Here is an 18,909-nt window from a genome sequence, read left to right on the forward strand (position 1 = left end):
GTCCTGGTCGGGTACCCCGGCCCGGGGAAACGAGCGAATGCTTGCGGCGGCCGAGGTCGGCGGCTCCGCGAGGCCCTGCGCGTGGCCACCGGCGCGGGCGGCGGGGCGGGCGAGCCCGCGCCGTGGCCGTGGCCCCTCGCGACGGCGTGCAGGGGAGCTGTAACGGCGCGAACGCTGACGGGAAACGGCCGCTCCCCGCCTTCAGCCAGCCCGCGCGAGGCCGCCCTGCTCCCGCGCCCACGGGCCCCGCGCAGCGCTGGCGGCGGGCGCGGCCCCGGTGTCGTCCTCCAGGGGGCCCGCGGGCGAGCGCCGCCTGCACCTCGGCCCCGCCCCGCCCCGCCGCAGGGGACCCCGGGGCGCGACCCTGGCCCCGCCCGCCTCCCCGGGGGCGCAGGCGCGTTCTCGCCCCGTTCCGCCCGCGCAGGCGCGTTTTGCCTCGCTCCGCACCCCGCCCGCGCATGCGCGTGGCCTCCCGCCGCCCGGCGCTTGGCACCGCCCCCTCGGCGCCTTGGCACCGCCCTTCCTCGCCTGCGACCGCGTCGCTCGGGTGGCGTCACGGGCCCGGCCGCGCTGATTGGCCCATTTCAATAGTCGCGGGACACTTGAATTGCTGGACCGGCCGGCGCCCGGCGGGCTGCGCGCTGCTCTCCCTCGGCTCGGGCGGGTGCGCGGCCTGGCTCCGCGGTGCGCGCCGGGCTGGTCGGCGGCGGCGGCGGCAGCGCTCGGCGGCGGAGGGCGGCGCCGCGATGCTGGGCGGCGAGGCGGGCGCGGCGCTGCGGGCGCTGCCGCGGAGGACCAGGAGAACGTGGACCCCGCGCGGGCGCCGGGCCCGCAGCCCCGCACGCGGGCGGCCCTGGCCGTGCTGAAGGCCGGGAACCCGCGCGCGGCCGCGCCGCAGCAGAAGCCCCGGACGCGGCGGGTGAGCCGGCGGGCGGGCGGGCGGGCGGGCGGGCGGGCTTCCCTGGGCGCCGGCGGGCCCTCGCCCCTTCCCCGCCGCTCCCCCAGACTCCGCGCCGGCGCCGGGCCCGCCTCCCGGGCTGGTGAGAGGCGACGCCCTGGGGAAGGCTGAGAAAATACTTGGCTTTTTTGGTAAAGTCCGCCATTTTAGCCGCAGTTGCTCTGTCGCCCCACCCTGGTGTTAGGGGGAAAGGATGTCCTGAGTTAATCCACCCCGTTTTGTATCGGGGTTGCTCTACAGCCCTGGGGCCGACGCGGCGAGCCGCTCTCTTGCCGTCTTCCCGACACTTGGCGTCGCGCACCCGCCCCGGCCGCCCGCTGTCGCCGCCGACCTTTGCATTAGTCCACGCAGTGTCCACGCCCTGTGTAACCTTTGCCGGGGTGCTCGGGACAAACTGGCATATCCTTCAGCCCTCGAATGCTCACACCACTCCTTGTCTGAACTTCGCCCCAGAAAGCTTAATATTTCTGATGGTATTTGGGAGTAAGAGGCAAGGCTGAAACCCTCAGGAGAAGAAAGCAAAGCTCAAGCTAATAGATTCAAACCCCATCCATTTCCTTTTAGGTTGCACCTCTGAAGGATCTCCCCATAAACGACGAGCATGTCGCCCTTCCTCCCTGGAAAGCAAACAACAAGCAGCCTGCGGCCTTCACCATTCACGTGGATGAAGCAGCAGAAGAGGAGACTGCAAAGGGGCCAGGCGAAGCCAAAAATCCAGAGTGTGATGACATGCTGGCTTTTGATTCTGCCGTTACTTTGCCTGGGCCAAGAAAACCACTGGTACCTCTTGATTACCCAATGGATGGTAGTTTTGGTAAGTTTTTTAAAAAATCTGTGTCAGACCAAGGGTGAGTTAATGATTGTTTGCATTTTAAGACTATCTTATCTCACCTGATCCCTAGTATAGAATGAGTTAACTTCAGTGTACCAAGTTCAGAAAGGGTGTAACTTTGTCTCAGATCTCACAGCTAATAGCTGACCTAGGGAAAGACTCATATCCTCATGGGGTGATTGGTCCACCCAGGACATTACCAATCACATCAATTTAATTACATCTCTTGTTTTACTCAGACTCTGGAAATGTTATCTTGGTGGGAGAACAGATGTGTTGTAGATACAAGACTCACTGCAGAGTCTGGGAATACAGCCTAAAATGGGATATCTGGCATCTCTTCCAGCTTCAGAGTTACATTTCTGGAAAACCAGTCTGAGTGATTGTCGGATGCCCAAAAGAGATAGTGTCCCGAATCAGTGCTTGCACTGTGGCTGTTGCACTAACATAAAGAATAGCTGCTATGTAGATGGTTGTGCCAGTTAGTGCTGCTGTTTTAAAATAGGGCTGTGGACTCCCTGGATAGCTTGCTGGGTGCACTTTCAGTTCTGTTGATGAGAGGAGGTCTGGGAGTAGCAGGAAATCTCTTTGGAAGTAATTTGTGTATTATGTACAAATTACAAGAAAGTTTAACCTCTAAGTGCTAACAGACTTGTTAGTAGTGCTTCTAGTTACTGTCTAAATCGTGCTTTTAATTATGTCATTCCTTGGGGTCGGAAGACTCTTATGGCAAGTCATGGATATCTAAAAACTTGGGAGTTTAACTGTCCTCACAGAATCACTATCCCATCTCCTGTCATGGGAGATGAATGATACTTTTAACATAATACTTGGTCCTCAAACCCATTTTCCTCCTATCAGCGTTCCTTTTACTTGTTACTTAAAAATGATTCCGAAGCTTAAGTGGATGGAGGTACTTAAACCCAGTGTGAAAGAGTCTGTGTATTTTGTGATGAGAAGCCATTTTTAGATGAAGTAATTGACTTGATGGTACAGGATTCCTTACAAGGACAACCACTTTCACTGTGAAGTAGTGTTAGACAATGAACTTAGTCATGCTTTGAACTTTTCCAGAATCACCGCATACTATGGATATGTCAATTGTATTGGAAGATGAAAAGCCAGTGAGTGTTAATGAAGTACCAGACTACCATGAGGATATTCACACGTACCTTAGGGAAATGGAGGTAAAGACAGTCTAGTGAATAAGTGAAGTACTTTTTCTAGCATCTTTGTTAACGTTAGGATAATCTCACTTCAATGTTAACACTCAGTAACTTTCTCAACAGGTTAAATGTAAGCCTAAAGTGGGCTACATGAAGAAACAGCCGGACATCACCAACAGCATGAGAGCTATCCTTGTGGACTGGTTAGTTGAAGTAGGAGAAGAATATAAACTACAGAACGAGACCCTGCATTTGGCTGTGAACTATATTGACAGGTTCCTTTCGTCCATGTCTGTGTTGAGAGGAAAACTTCAGCTTGTGGGCACTGCTGCTATGCTGTTAGCCTCGTGAGTCCAGCTTGGTTTGTTGGATTAAAAGTGATTGGTACTTCTGTGTAGAAAAGAAAATCATGATTCTCACACAAGATGGAGTCAGTGACCACTGTAGGGGTGGCCATGTGGACGAAACTATTTTCTAATTTAGGACCTTAGTTTTCCCAGATCTGGATTCTAGGGGAACTTCTTGAATGAACTTGGAGCCCAACTACATTTTAATACACTAGAACTAGAGTACAAAGATTGAAACTGTGGTTCCTTCTGTAATGTCTCCTGGCATATAAGTAAAAATTATTTTCCCTCTTAGAACAGAAAACTAAATTAAAAAATACAGTATTTCTAAGAGAATTTCCAGTTACTTGGAAAACACTGGCATTGTTTCCAAGAGTGGCTCTCAAATGCTCTTGATTTTTTGACATTTGTTAGCATTTACTCTGCCTCTGCTAATGAAGTAATGGTGGGAATGGGCACTTGGTGGAAAGCCTGGGCTTTAGATTCAGCCTTTGTATTCTGGTAAAGGGGTCATAGAATTGGACTTCAAAGAATTGCTCTTCTTTCAGAAAGACTGATTGCAAAAAACTTTTTCCATTGTAGAAAGTTCGAAGAAATATACCCCCCAGAAGTAGCCGAGTTTGTGTACATTACAGATGACACCTATACAAAGAAACAAGTTCTGAGAATGGAGCACCTCGTTCTTAAAGTCCTTGCTTTTGACTTAGCTGCACCAACAGTCAATCAGTTTCTCACCCAATACTTTCTGCACCAGCAGTCTGCAAATTGTAAAGTAGAAAGTTTAGCAATGGTAAGTTCCTGTCACTTGTTGAATGGAGTTCTTAGGCCATAATTAGGGGCAAATGTGAGTTCATTATACAGCTTTTGTCAAGTGATTCCTTATGGCAGTGATAGGATAACGCTGCAGTGGGAGTAGTGGGATAAGGATGTGGCCTTGCAAAATGGTAGCCAGGAGAGTTTTAAGGATGACTATCAAAGAGGGAAAATACAGGATGAGAGGGAATCTTAGCAGGAAAGGGTCAGAGGGCAGGGGTTTGGGGTAGAAGTCGAGAGCACGTGTGGTCATCAAGTACATTCGCCTTTTCATTTCAGTTTTTGGGAGAACTGAGTTTGATAGATGCGGAACCGTATCTGAAGTACTTGCCATCAGTTATTGCTGGAGCAGCCTTTCATTTAGCACTCTACACAGTCACGGGACAAAGCTGGGTATGTCTCACCACATCTGTCCACCTGCCTGTGACGCACAGGCTGGGGCCAGACGTTTGTCATCGTCCTCTATAGCTGATGTCTAGATGTGCTGACCTGCAAAACCATTGAAATACTGTTTTAAGTGTCTTGCCTGCTTAGCTACTACCTGAGTTTTGAAAGGTGTGCTGAAGGAATTCAGGGCATAAGACCTGATGCTGTCAGGGAGAGCAGTAAGAATTGGTTCAGGGTAGCATAAAAGGGGTGGAATAGTGACTTGAGAAAACTGGAAGGTAGAAAACCTAAATAAGGGATCAGGAAAAAGACTAATTATAATAAAGTAAAAATCAAAATCAACAGGCAACTATAAACCAGAGACACTAGGGAGGGGGGTGGGGAATAGGATCAAAACGGGGGGGGGCGTTTAGGGGGATGATAACCAAGATGAAAATGCATACACTGTGCAAAAATGAAAAATGATGTAAAAAATATACAAAATTAAAAACCAATTTAGATGGGGGAAAAAAAGAGAAAACTGGAAGACTTGTTAGTAATGACTAGTGCTCGAATTTAACTAACACATCTTTAATGCCAAATGCTACTTTGTTTAGTGTCTGTTACTAAAAACAAAACTCAGTGGTTCTGTTTCCTCTTAGCCTGATTCACTAGTGCAGAAGACTGGCTATACCCTGGACAGCCTGAAGCCTTGTCTGCTGGACCTTCACCAGACCTACCTCAGAGCACCACAACATGCCCAACAGTCAATAAGAGAAAAGTACAAGAACTCAAAGTAAGCGCACACAGACTCGTATCTTCACACTTCACTTACCAAAGCGGTGGGCTGTAGTTCGTGCTTTCTGGGAAGCACTTTGGAAAGAGGGGGTAGGGGTGGGTGCATGTTTTGGGGACTAGACGGGGATTCTGTAGCCACTGAGTTAGGCACAGAGACAGAATGGATTTCCTCCTTTGTCGTTTCACCCAGAGACATTTTCACTAAGTACAGTTTTCTTCTGCTTCCAGGTACCATGGTGTTTCTCTCCTCAACCCACCAGAAACACTAAACGTGTGACAGGGAAAGACTTGCCTTTGTTGTCTAAGATGTAAATCACTCAAACTATATGATGTACAGTTTTTAATCTTGCGTTTTAGTTTTACAATCATTTCTGAACACAGAGGCTATAGACTAGTACAAATTATGGTATCTATTACTTTTTAAATGGTTTTAATTTGTGTATCTTTTGTACATGTAACTGTCTTAGATGTCTGGCTATTTTAAGTGGTTTTGTTAAAAGTATTAATTATGCCAGCTGTCCAGATAATACAAATTAATAAATTGATTTGGAAAATCTGGTTGCTAAGTCAAATTTAATTTAAGGTAAAAATCTGATGTCAGGATTTCATTGAGAAAAATTTGTTTTACTATAGAGTGGGGAGTGGTGAGGTTTCTCCTAACATTGCTTTTAGGAAACAGACCTTCAAATTCGCTTCTCTAAGCAACTGGACAATTCGCTGGCTGGCTTGGGTGTAATATAAGCATTTCTAAATCTAAACGTTGCTTACTTTATCAGTCACGATGAAATGACTGTCAGTCCTTTGCACACTGAATGAAAAATACCTTTTACTTAAAATCTGTATAAATAACCAGGTTTAACAATGGATTATGAATAAAAAAAAAAAAACACCTAGGTGGTTGTTAGCACTGAATAGCCTTTTAATAGTTATAGGCATAGTAGCTATATGAGCTTTAATTAGCAGGTCTCTTTTTTCTCTTTTTCACTGGCTTTTTGCTTGATGCTTTTTCTTCTCTTGCACTGATGGTCTGTGTTCTGTAAATAAAGAAAATTAACATTAACACTAGAAGCTGATTCCACAGCTGATTTACCAACCAGCCTTGCACTATTTTCTTTATGTTTAAGATTACCAAAAATAGGTCTGTCTTTTGCAAATAGGATATAACCTTCACCAACTCTTGAGTAAAATACATTAACTTTGAAAGACATCCAGTTTTCTTAGGTTCTTCTAATGTAAAGGGGTATCTTACAGGATAGATGAGACTAAAAACCAGAGGTGAAGGTCTGAATGTGTACATATTTGAAATAAATCAGAAATGTGTTACCTGATTTTCTTCGGATTCTTGTCTGGTTCTAAAATGATCATTTCTTCTTCTTCACTGTCTGAGAGTACGATGGGGGCATCTTTAAGAAAATGTAAGAAAACAGCCTGAATGATCTGTGGGAAGTTCCCACTGGGGTGTCTAGGGCAGCCCTGACCCAAGTCCACGCAGTGGAGGGCCCAGCTGCTCCTGGGTGCAGGCTTCACGAACCTGCTTGGTCTCCCCCGCCCCCCATGAAACGCCTGGGAGCCCTGGAAAACAACATTCTCCCTGAACAAAAGTAGTCTTAGGAATGACACATGCTAGACAAACTGTTACATACAAGTCCGTGGAAAAATTGGGGGAAATCTATTCATAAACATACATCTTTTACAGAGCCAATCTGAAAATGATTTGTAGTCAATTTGCCGGTTTAATAGCTGTGCTATAAGAAGGAGCATCCTTATAGACAAAACTAGAAGGAATGTTTCCTTCCCTGAAAACAGACAGGTATGTGAATTACTCATTTTCTACTACTGGTTTCCTTACAAGTACTATCCGTAAGTAAAGACAATTTCTCTGGTGGCTTTCAGAATGCAAGGAACATCATTTAGGACTACCACTACTCTATTTACTTCCAGGATTGAGAATGTTCTAGCACTGTTCCAATTCAGGAACCACATGGAGCTCTTTTGTGTGAACAAAATGAAAATTTGGAATTTAATTCCCCAGGGTGCAATAGCTATGTGTGGCCAGTGGCTACTACATTGATTTCTTTGATCGCAGAAAGCTATTTGGAAAGCACTAATACGCTGATACACCATACACACTGTAGTATTACACATGCACGGGCCTTTTATATGACTGTAGAAACTACAAAGAAAGGAGCATGTAGGTACTGGATCTTTAAGAAACTCATCCCCTTGAAAATGGCCCACATGCCTCCCTGGTGGCCTAGGGGTTGAGTCTCAGCGCTATCCGGCTGTCACCGCTGCAGCCTGAGTGCAATCCCCGGCCAGGGAACTGACCCACAGGGCACAGCAGACCTTGCCTGTCTCCCCGCTGCTCCCCTCAGCAGTGTATTTCAGTGGTTCTGCCTGTTCTGCTCCCCACTCTGTCTCTCACCCCCCACCTCTGGCCAACACATCCCACCCAGTTCTACATAAAAATAAAAAATTTAAAAAAAATTAAAGGAATATGAAAAAAAATCACTAAAACTGTGACACACATATCTTATGTAAAAGTCGAAGTACCACCTACCTTGGCTTCCAACAGTAGAGACTTCTACTCCAGTGTCCATCTTCATACTGTCAAGAATGACAGCTTCATCACTGCCACCTTCATCCTCATCATCCTTCTCAGAGTCCTCAAGCTCACCCCAGGAGTTTTCTATTCCCTCTCCAATTTGGGCAGTTCCAGGAGTCCACAGCACAGGGTGGGAAACACTTAACAAGTTAAGAAAAAGGGTAGCAAGAGACAGGCTGGCTTTCAACGTTTTAGCTGCAGTGTAATAATTTGGCCAATTGATGAATAAATTTCAAGACAACGGGATTAAAGAAAGATTTTCCAAAGGAAAATGAAATGCTATAAATTAGTTATTGAAACAGAATTTTTTTTTTTTTTTTGTGGGGTAGCTGAAGAGAAGGTGGGGGTTCACATCATTGCCTGTCGTAAATAGTTTAACATTGTACAGTGCTTCAGAAAACAAATTTCAGGTGCACACACCCTTCGCATGGCCCTAGTAATGCCAAGAGATTTATGGATCGTGTCACTCCTGGGAAAACCAGCCAGTAAAGATACACCTCTGAGGGAGGCTCAGCCTCAGCAATGATCTCTTCCGCTTTCTCCTCCACTTCGGAGGTGTCAACGGGCGCCTTTTCCATTTTAAATGCTGTGATTCTCTGGTTGGCTATAGACTCTGCAAAGCCAAACTTCCCACCTTCTTTCCTGTGTGGGTGAGGAGGGAGAGGGTGAAGGGGAATGGTAGATGGGAGAGAAGACAGAAAGGAAAAGTTAACTATTTTACCCATTTGGTGGATGGAAAATTTTAGAAAATGTAAGTATTTGACTAAGTTAAGCTAGCAATTTATTAGGCCTGTCAAGAGAAATAACCAGCTGCTTGCCAGGCATGCGCTATGTGTTTCTCGAGCATTACCCCCTAATCTTCCATCAGCCCCACAGGCATCTTCGCCTCCCACATCACAGAAGACACTGAAGTGCAGCCTGCTTCATGTCGCCCAAGTGAAGACAGGCCCCAGTTTGTGTTCTTTGAGTTAGAAGATTCTTTTCGCCAAAGCAAAACGTTAACTTCTTTTACTTTGAAACCCTAACACACCAGGTCATTTACTTAGCATTAAGTACTTCAGTCCTTGGAAACAATACTATTTCACTGATAAGGGGATCCAAAGGCAGATTTTTAAAAAGCAATGATAAGACGTCTAGGAACTTTCACCATAAGTTTAAAAACCAATAGGGAGTTACAGAATGAATAACTTTAGTTGGTAATTTTCACACTGGATTTCTTATAACCACATAGGACCTACACAACCTGCAATATTTTAAGAACACATCTGATGTGTTCCTATAGTTCAGTATTTGGTACTATGTCTGTGAAAAGGAGTCCTATTCTCTAATAAGTGGCTTCACTGCTGTTGTTACAGTAACTACACTGTTACACAAAAACATTTTCAAATGAATGTACAATTAGAAATGTAAGAGGAGATAAATTAGCTCCCTTCCAGAGAAGTGGATTATACTGCTTAAATTGTGTTTGACCTCCAAATTTTTAGCTAAACTCAAATGCTGACTGGCTTGTTTCATGCCTATCTCAAATGGAGTAATCGCCTTACTTGTACCTCAGACTCCTAACACTCTCACTGCTCACCATGTGAATGCTGCGCACTCCCGGCTGGGCTGCGGTGCATCAGCATGCTCCTGAGGGAGGGTGGACCTGTGCCCCTAGCGCTGCAGGCTGACATGGCCTCCATGAAATAATAAATTCTAAAAATTTCTCGTCATATCTTTGAAAGATAGGGTTCTCTTCTTGCCTGAGTTGTGGTGAAAACAATGTTTTAAAGTTTAGAATGTTTACGAAAATCCTTTTTGAAGGCATTAGTACTAATTGGGCAACACAAGTTCTAGAGACTATTCCCTTAAGAAAAACTGCAATCGGGCCTCCCCGGTGGCGCAGTGGTTGAGCGCTGGGTTGCGAAGCTGCCCGCAGCCTCTGCAGCACTGGTTCGATCCCCAGCTGCTCCCCGGCCACCGGAGGAGGGTCCCACATGGTGCGCAGACCTCTCCTGCCACCCGCTGCTCCCCTCAGCAGTGTACTTCGGTCCTTCTGCCTGCTCTGCTCCCCGCTCTGGCTCTGGTGAATTCTCACCCTCCTGCGCTTCTGACTGTACCCAGTGCTTGTATAAATAAATAAATTAATAAATCTTAAAAAAAAAAAAAAAAAAAAAAGAAAAACTGCAATCGTGGGTCAGAAGTTTACAGAATTATGTAATTCTTCATATTTAAAAAATTTTAATTCATAATTTCTTGCCTTGATTTGCCCTCGATCACTTTTTAGGGAGAAGTGTAATTTATGACAAAAGTGCTTTGTCTTTTGGTTGGTGTATGTTTTCAAAAAGCTTAACAAACTTCCTTGACCTTAGCACTTTCCAAGCAGGCAGGAAATACTAACTTTTTAAAGAAAAATGTGATCTTTTCAGTACAAGTGTTTAATTGTAGTAAAATATAACAAAGTGCAGTCCATTTTCAAAACACAAGTGGTATATTCAACTAAGATTAACAAGTAAGGAAAGATCGAGTGTGAAAATTACATGGTTACTATTGAGCAAGAAAGGTTGTTAAACAGAAAAATCTATAGGAACACCATTTAGTTCTGAAAAAATTAAACTTACCTAACTTTCTGGTCATTTTCCAAAGCTTTCTGTATTAGCTCTGTAATTTCTGCTACTTTCACGCCAGCTATTTTACTACATCTCAAAACCTATTTATAAAAGTGAATTCTGTTAAAGACAACAAATTAAATCACTTTCTGTACAACACCAAAAACAAAACTAGTTCTATCTTTATAATTAAAGTTTAACTTTATTTTTCAAATATAAAAATAATTTGCTATAAACACAAATTAAGGTTAGATGCAATAACTGTTTAAAAGTATTTGAAAGACTGTAAGTATTAGGGAACAGATCCAAAACCTTGTCTACGACAGCATGAGAGAGGTAACTTAAAAGCTCAGGGGTGCACTAATTTTCTTCCTGTTTCACCAGGGAAGCTTTTATAAAGCAAAGATTCCCAGGCCCCAGCAAATGTGCGACCTGGCCACGGTCATGATACTGGTAATAACGACTGTGATGGAAAGACGGACATTCACTGTTCACTTAACACATGCACTATACCCCTCCCTACCTGCTCATTTATCCTTATATCCTCCTACCAAGAAAGTGCTGGTAGTAACACTACTCCCCTTACAGAAACTGAGGCACAAAGTCATTTTGCAAAGATCCTGTAACATGAGGCAGGGTTGAATCCCAATGAAAGGCATCTCCACTCCTCTCCATCTGCATAATATATGCCAAGAGCAACCTACTTTCTAAAAGCGTCTGTGTGAATCTCAGTGTGCAGCTGGGTTTGAGAACTTATTGTACTCAAATCTAATAGTAAATCTACCACCTCACCTACTTCTATTTATTTGACACCTTCGGATAGGTTATGAATGTCTTTCCTCACTGGAAGGGAGAAAGTGCTCCTCTATCTATAGGGATAGATTCTGGAGGGCAAAACACTTGTGCAGCAAGGAAGAGGAGCACCTGGCAGCCACCAGCCAACAGGGTAGCGACGATACTGAAATCAGATCCTAATAGTCCCAGAATCAATCAATGAAAATACCTCCCTTGGGTTTGGTTAAGACAAATGTTTCTGAAGAAGAAACACCTACTGGACTGCTCGTCAGCACTGACCTGATCTTTGAGCAGCATCACCCCACCGCTGGACTGGATGGTGCAGATCTCCCGGTGCTTGTTCACAGCTATCACCAGCAGTCCATCCATCACACGTTCTTCGCGTTCGCTGGGATCCACCAATAAATACGTTCTGAAATGAATGTTAAATGGACCTGAGCAAACCGAGGCTGAATGCTAGTCTCAGGTTAGGCTAATATCTTACAAAAACGGCATTAATAAAATCAAAAGAGTGAAGGTCTGAGCCTACAGATTCGAGTCATTTTAATGGAATAAGAGACAAGAGTATTACTGTTTGTGGACCAATGAAGGCTCAGTGGGTATTGCTCACTATTACAGTCAGATCCCATTGAGTTCATACTGCTTTCACCCAAAGCTCTCACTCTGATTAAATGGGTATGGCTCACTAATGAAAACTTAGTTAACATTAATTTGATTAAGTTTTCTTAATGGCCTATATTTTGCGGTTCTTGGTTAAGCTCACAGGGCATTAAAAAAAAACAAACCATCTCTCCAGCCCATCACACATGGTTACTGAGCCCTTGAACTGTCACTATTTCAGCATGAGACATACTAAGAATGCGAAACACTAGATTTCAAATATTTAGCAGAAACAAAAGAATGTAAAATACCTCATTTAAAAGTACTGATTACATAAAATATCTCATGAATAAGTCTAAAGCTACTGATTACTGGTAGTGGGTAAAAGTAGAATATATCAAAATTAATTGTGAAATGTGGCCAATGAAAACTTTTATCATTCCCTATATTAGCGCATGTATTTCCACTAGATTGTGCTGCTCTCCCTCTTATGAAATTCTATACCACAATGACTAAACGTTGAAAATGTTTCTCTAATTCTTGTTTCACAAAATTGTTAAAATATTTTATTTATAACTCCCTTTGTTTTGAAAGATATCTAAGGCACCTTTATGTGGACCTAAGACTCTAGGTTTTCTGTTGTGGGAGGAATTGACAGTGAGTTATGAAGAAACCACTAGAGCGGTAAAGGAAGTTAGGTATTTCCTCCTAGCTCCTATTTCCTCCTACTTTTCAAACTACTCCATCTCTCCATAGTGTGACAGTGGACAAAGTGCTTTGTCTCCCATTAGTGCACGAGAGTTCCCACCCCACTTCCTCAAATTTGAGCTTTGCACACAACTCTTTTAACATGTGGACATCTCTAAGAAAGATAAAGCCCTACCACATGACAGTAAATCCATGGAGCCTTCTGCGTACTGTGAAGACAAAGTCAGAGATCTCCCTATAGAATAGCAGGCCACGTCTGCTCAGTAAGCTCCCTGCCCATCGATGCCCTTACAAAGGTGGGAAGGGAGGTGATTTAACATATATCAAAGGAGGGCTCATTCATTTGTCCACGGCACAGTTGAGTAGAACAACTGCATTCATATTCGATGATGCAACGTACCCTTGCTGGAAAAAGGCAAAACTGACACAAATGGGCATGTGGTGGATGCTCAGTGGTACAGGGTCACGCTCTTCAGGTGCGTACTGTGTGAAAACAAAAGGTTCAGTAATCATAGTCACTAGTGACAGCCACAGGAAAAAGTCACTTTGCACATCAGATATTAAAGAGTTAAACGCCAGGGAATATCTAAGTCGCTTTCTTTACAATTACCTATTTGACTTTGCTACTCAAGTTCCTGAAAACATTATTTTTCAAAACGCTTTATTAAGGTATGATTTATATATCATAAAATCCATTCATTCTAAGCACATGGTTCATTTTGTAGTAAATTTATAGTTAAGTAACTACCACCACAATCCTGTTTTTTTTTTTTAATTTTTTTTTTTTAGAGGCATGTTATTTATTTGTTTGTTTGTTTGTTTTGTTTATACAAGCACTGGGTACAGTCAGAAGCGCGGGAGGGTGAGAGAATTCACCAGAGCCAGAGCGGGGAGCAGAACAGGCAGAAGGACCGAAGGACACTGCTGAGGGGAGCAGCGGGCGGCAGGCGAGGTCTGCGCGCCATGTGGGACCCTCCTCCGGTGGCCGGGGAGCAGCCGGGGATCGAACCGGCGCCACAGAGGCTGCGGGCAGCTTCGCAACCCAGCGCTCAACCGCTGCGCCACCGGGGAGGCCCACAATCCTGTTTTTTTAAACATTTCCATGACCCATAAAATCTCGAGCTTGTTTGCATTAATGCTCAACCCCAGACCCAGCCTTCAGCAAAAGTGATCTCCTTTACGTCTCCATAAATCACCCACAGAAATAGACTCAAACAATCTCTTGCCTCTTCCTGCTTTCAACTGAGCATGTTTCCTCCATTCCTGAGCACACATCAGTCATTTTTACTGCTGAGCAGTATTCCATTGTGTGGATGTACCATCCTGTTTTGCCATTCATCAGCTGATGAACATTTGGGTTATTTCCAAATGCTCTGGACATTCACACACAACATCCACATTCACACCATTTCATTACTCCTGAACAGATTCCTAGGCATGGGGATGTTGGGTTGTCTAAGTTTATACTTAACTCTAACAAATTGCCAAACTTTTCCAATGTGGCTGAGCCACTGTCCAACAGCTATAACTACAGAATTTAATTGATGTCATTTTCATCTACTAATTGCTTTCTACTTTAACTTCCTTACACCAACTTCTTTCTCTAAAGGAACATGTCTCCATTGTTAGATAACCTTTGGCCCCACCTGTTTAGTCTTATTTTTTTTTTTAAAGAAATAGCTCTTAAAAAAAAAAAAAAAAAAGATTTATTTATTTATTTATACAAGAACTGGGGTACAGGTCAGAGGCTCAGGAGGGTGAGAGAATTCACCAGAGACAGAGTGGGGAGCAGAACAGGCAGGTGGACCAAAGACACTGCTGAGGGGAGCAGTGGGCAAGGCAGGAGAGGTCTGCCGTGCCATGTGGGTTTCCCCCTGGCTGGCTGGGAATAGAATCCGTGCTGCAGAGGCTGAGGACAGCCTCACAGCGCTGTGCTCAACCCACTGCACCACTGGGGAGGCCCCCTACCTCTTTAGTCTTAAAGCCTGCTTTAGTCCAACTCTAGAACAGCAGTATTGGGAAAGACTGCCTCAGAAATTTGTGCATCTAATGCTTCCTTTTGCAACTTCAGGACTCAAGACTACCACCCCAGCACACTTTCAGTGTTCTAGTGCTGACAGAAACTGAAGTTGTCGGCAGCACAAAACAGAAAGAAACCAGTAGTATAGCTCAATAGTTTTCAAAATGTGGGCCCTCCGCCAACACCATCAGCACCACCTGGCAGTACCAGGGTGCAGATTCTGAGGTTCCACTCAAGTGGGACCCTGAGATTTGTGTTCTCACAAGTCTCCCAGTGTTAGCGATGGACTTCTCACTGTGCTAACGATCACGGATTTCCACACATGGGGCCCCTAACCATTAGCCAACCACATCTAATGCTCAATCCAAAGAAGGCAGTTTGTTCTGTTCCAAAAAAGCAGGGTAGGGTGTGCTTTTATTGACAAATATGTCAATACAGAAAATCTGAGAGATTTTAGCCTTTTGACCAGAACCACCTTCTTCCAGTAATTCACCAAAATCACCAAAACACAAAGGCCTTTTCAGAAAACACAGAGTTGTCCCTTTGGCCCTACATGTACAAATCTATAAGAAAGTTGACACTGTAATCATCAAGGGACACTGCTCGAAATGGAATGTCCCACAAACGTTACCATGGCAACATTTGGACAGTCTAAAGAGTTACCCAGCATGCAGCTGGTATTGCTGTAAAGAGACTTATGGACAATTCTTACCAAGAGAATTAATGCTGATATTAAGCATATTAAACACTTAAGAGCCAAAATAACTTCCCAAAAATTGTGAAGGAAAATGATCAATGAAAGAAGTCAAGGAGAGGGCCTCCCTGGTGGCGCAAGAGGTTAAGCACCGCACTGTGAAGCAATCCACAGCCTCTGCAGCACAAGTTCAATCCCCGGCCAGCCAGGGAGAAACCCACATGGCGAGGCAGACCTCGCCTGTCTCGCCCGCTGCTCCCCTCAGCAGTGTATTTCAGTCAGTCTGCCTGTTCTGCTCCCCACTCTGTCTCTGGTAGATCCTCTCACCCCTGGCCCCACCCCCGCATCGCTGGCCTGTACCCCAGCTCTTGTATGCATAAATAAATAAATCTTAAAAAAAAAAAAAAAGAAAGAAAGTCAAGGTACTCAACAGAAGCACCAGCCTGATCCCTTCAGGAAAGCTCACTTGATGAAAACCAGTGGACTCCCCTAATATTGAGTTGTAATTCATTCATTCACAGGAAAGAGCCTGGACCACGTCATGGGGCCTTACCAGTGTTACTTCATCTCCTTGGACAGAGACATCAGGTCTTCGGAAGTGACATAAGGCCACAATGGCAGCAATGCTGGCAGCATCAATAATATTTCCATCATGATTCAATAAATGTAAGTCCACACGTATTTGCCAAACCTGAACATGAATTTAAAACAAAAATTAATCCTAACTGATCACAACCACTGACTATGAGAAAAGTAACACTGAATGTGAACTGTTCTCACGCTGTTAAAACATGCTTTTTCTCCTGCTAATATATCGACAACTATGCTTAGCAAAGTTTTAAGCCAGACAAACATCTAAATACCAACAGATCACCTTTCTATGCGTCACCTGACAAGAGTAAACTAGAGACTGAAAAAGAGAACCACTCTACATAAAATGCTACCACTGACTCCAAGCCCAATTACACTTAAAAATCGTAGACTCCTAGGCTTCACTTGACATAATTTATGATAACCTTCCAAGTACTGCAAACAAGTATCATACTCAAATATGGAATGTGGAGATGCTAAGTGATTTTTCTGGAGTCAAAAAGATGGTCAAAATACCCTAATCAAACATAAAGTTATCCCAAAACACAATTTATTGAGACTAAGATCTCTGATGTGAGACTATTACTGATTTACAGAGTAGTGACATAAAAATGAATCAAGCAAATGAAGCATTTCAATTCTTCCTCTATTAAAAGAGAAAACACCACCTGCTTCTTCTAATAACTTCAATAATGTGAAATGATTGAGAATATATAAAAAGCCACAAGTTCTTTGAATGAGGCATTTTAACACAAATTCAAATTGCTATTTTCACCAGTTTGGGGTTTTTTTGGTCTCTTCAGAGGGAGAGACATGATACAAAGCTATGCAGGTAGCACTCAGGAACATTTGAAGTGAAGGGAACCGGTATGAAATTAACTGAAACTCTGAGAATGAGGAGGTGGGTAAAACCAACAACATGCATCCTAAGATAAAAAATTTTGGGTCAAGTCCCCACCTTTTCACCAGCAACAACACAGAGAGATTCAGTGTCTATACACTTTGAATTTCTTAGACATCTTTCCAAGAGTCGATTCAACTTCACCAAGAGATCTGACTGCCTGTGAAAAAGAGGAATGGGCATGTCATGACCCAGGACAGCAGGCATTAAACTAAGGCTCGTTACTGTTAGGGTCTCCTCGGGCTAAAGCAGCTTAAGAATAATATTTAAATACCTGCCAGGTTCAAAAGCTGGGGCAGCCATCTGAGAGAGTTCAAGGTTAAAAAAAAGAATACCTTCTGTTGCCCTATTGAGTTTTGGAGAAACAAGTTCACAGGAAACCTGTCCAAGAACTCTGCAAAGATAAAGTATGAATCTGTTAGCTAAATCTAATTCCTTTCCAGTTTTAAAAAAAATCCAAAATAGATACCAATTAAGTTTCAATCTTATTGTGTAACCACATTCATCATATATACGATGTCGACATTATATAAGGTACAGTATAAAAACAAAATACATATTGCCACACACAGACATGACAGGAAGACGCAAGGGACTGCAATATTTACTGTTCCACGGATTTTTGAAAAACTTGACCTTGAGATTCCTTAGGCTTACATATGGCATGGTTCACCAACACTGTGATCAAGCACCCTCACCACGCCCAAAAGTGTACTAAGAACCCAGTTCTCACGTCCTCAGGAAGGGAAAAGCAGGAGCGCTCAGGGCCCGGCGGTCGCGACCGCACGCTCCTCCCACCGGGGCGGGCAGCGCAGGCCCCGCCGCCGAGCCCCCGCTGGCTGCGCCGGCGGAAGGAGCCGCGCGATACTCGCGGCGCAGAAAATTTACGACTATAAACCCAAAAGATCTTGCCTCGATGAACATGCGCTTATTTCTGGCAGAACAAAACCCCGAGGCGCCTGAGCCGCCGTGCGAACGACCGGCGAGGGTCCGCGGAGCCTCGCCGCGAGCTGACACCGCGCGAGCGCGCCGGCACCTGGTTTTCCCGAGCTCCACGACGCAGCAGCCATGGTCCGCGCCGAAGGCGATCCTGAGGCTCCGGTAGTCGTAGGTCTGCCTGCCGTCCAGCCGCTGCAAGGCAAGTCACCCGTGGCGCGCCGGCCCGCGCCCCCGCGGCGGCGCCCCCCGGCCCGGCCGTCGCCGCCAGGGAGAAACCCACCGGGCCCTCACCTTCTTCTCCTGGATGGCGCGGAGCAGGAAGCGGCGCTCGCAGTTGGAGAGCGGCGTCTCCTTCATGCCGCCGAGCGCGCCGACCCACGCGCGGCCCCTCGCGCGCTCCCGCCTCCCCGGCGCCGCGGATTGCGTCATCGCGGCGCGACGCGAGGCGGGGCCGCCGGCCGGGGCGTCCTCGCGGGACGTCATGGCGGGCCGGCGGCGCGGACTGGGACGTCATCGCCGGCCGCCGGCCCGGGCGGGCTGGAGGAACCGGGGCTCCGCCGCCGAGTTGGAGCCGAAAGCGCAGCTCGTTCCGATGCGAGGCGTAGGGGCGCGGGCCCAGGCCGCCGTCAGGGCGGGGAGGCCGCGGCGCCCCGGGCCCGCGTTTTGAGTGCTGGCGTCGAGCTGCTGTTGGCCGGGCCTCCACTAGCGCGGGACGAATCGTTGGCGCCCGAGAAGGCGTAGAAACGGCGCCTGGGGCGGCCGAACGGGGCGGCGTCGTGCGCGCCGGCGCTTGGTTTCCGCCCGCGGCCATGGGCCCCGGCCCGCTGCTGTCTCACGCGTCTTTATCTCCCTGTGGGCTCCGCTTGCGCCTCCCGCCGTCCACGGACTCCGTGTGTGGATTCCTCGGGCTCTGCGCGTGGCCGCCGGTGCCCCAGGAATTCGGTGCTGGATAAACGGATATTCCTCGGGGATCTGTATTCTCCTTGCAGGAGACAAACAACGAAAACCTAAACAAGAGTATTCCACACACTGATAAGCACCATCTGAGGATGCTGTTTAACGGGGATGGTTAAAGGTGGAAATCACTTTGTAGAGTGAGATTTCAGTTAAGTAAACCTTTGGTGATGAGGACCGGCATGGTACCTGGGGGAAAGGGAAAGTGGGCACCAGAAGGAGCCGCGGGAGCAA

The 18,909-nt window shown here is 45.8% G+C and overlaps 2 protein-coding genes across 2 annotated transcripts; one reads left to right on the forward strand and one right to left on the reverse strand.

The window, feature by feature from the left end:
- The first annotated feature begins 37 nt into the window (after nucleotides 1-37).
- CCNA2 (cyclin A2) lies at nucleotides 38-6,710 on the forward strand. The gene is made up of 9 exons (XM_037497786.2): nucleotides 38-72; nucleotides 592-919; nucleotides 1,523-1,772; nucleotides 2,865-2,977; nucleotides 3,080-3,303; nucleotides 3,886-4,093; nucleotides 4,396-4,509; nucleotides 5,145-5,278; nucleotides 5,509-6,710. Exons 1-9 carry the CDS (start codon nucleotides 38-40, stop codon nucleotides 5,555-5,557), a joined length of 1,455 nt encoding a protein of 484 aa, XP_037353683.1. The 3' UTR covers nucleotides 5,558-6,710.
- On the reverse strand, nucleotides 5,611-18,117 carry EXOSC9 (exosome component 9). The gene is made up of 12 exons (XM_037497665.2): nucleotides 18,013-18,117; nucleotides 17,819-17,913; nucleotides 17,057-17,176; nucleotides 16,840-16,942; nucleotides 15,844-15,981; nucleotides 12,977-13,059; nucleotides 11,548-11,680; nucleotides 10,486-10,574; nucleotides 8,381-8,527; nucleotides 7,841-8,025; nucleotides 6,605-6,683; nucleotides 5,611-6,314 (listed from the first exon to the last, which is right to left on the reverse strand). The coding sequence occupies exons 1-12, from the start codon at nucleotides 18,076-18,078 to the stop codon at nucleotides 6,233-6,235; spliced, it is 1,320 nt and encodes a 439-aa protein (XP_037353562.1). The 5' UTR covers nucleotides 18,079-18,117; the 3' UTR covers nucleotides 5,611-6,232.
- Between the last annotated feature and the right edge of the window lie 792 nt (nucleotides 18,118-18,909).

The sequence above is a fragment of the Talpa occidentalis genome, unplaced genomic scaffold (assembly GCF_014898055.3).
Source record: "Talpa occidentalis isolate TD23 unplaced genomic scaffold, MPIMG_talOcc4v2.1 talOcc4.8, whole genome shotgun sequence".
NCBI lineage: Eukaryota > Metazoa > Chordata > Mammalia > Eulipotyphla > Talpidae > Talpa > Talpa occidentalis.

Excerpts from the sequence above, each read along its gene's own strand:
- CCNA2 (XM_037497786.2), top strand. The coding sequence starts at position 38 with ATGCTTGCGGCGGCCGAGGTCGGCGGCTCCGCGAG. Across the intron at positions 73-591 it reads GAGGTCGGCGGCTCCGCGAG|TCGCGGGACACTTGAATTGC; the intron begins GCCCTGCGCGTG and ends CCATTTCAATAG. Across the intron at positions 1,773-2,864 it reads CCCAATGGATGGTAGTTTTG|AATCACCGCATACTATGGAT; the intron begins GTAAGTTTTTTA and ends GAACTTTTCCAG.
- EXOSC9 (XM_037497665.2), bottom strand. The coding sequence starts at position 18,078 with ATGAAGGAGACGCCGCTCTCCAACTGCGAGCGCCGCTTCCTGCTCCGC. Across the intron at positions 16,943-17,056 it reads CCAGCTTTTGAACCTGGCAG|GCAGTCAGATCTCTTGGTGA; the intron begins GTATTTAAATAT and ends TCTTTTTCACAG. Across the intron at positions 10,575-11,547 it reads TGATGCTGCTCAAAGATCAG|GTTTTGAGATGTAGTAAAAT; the intron begins GTCAGTGCTGAC and ends TTTTATAAATAG.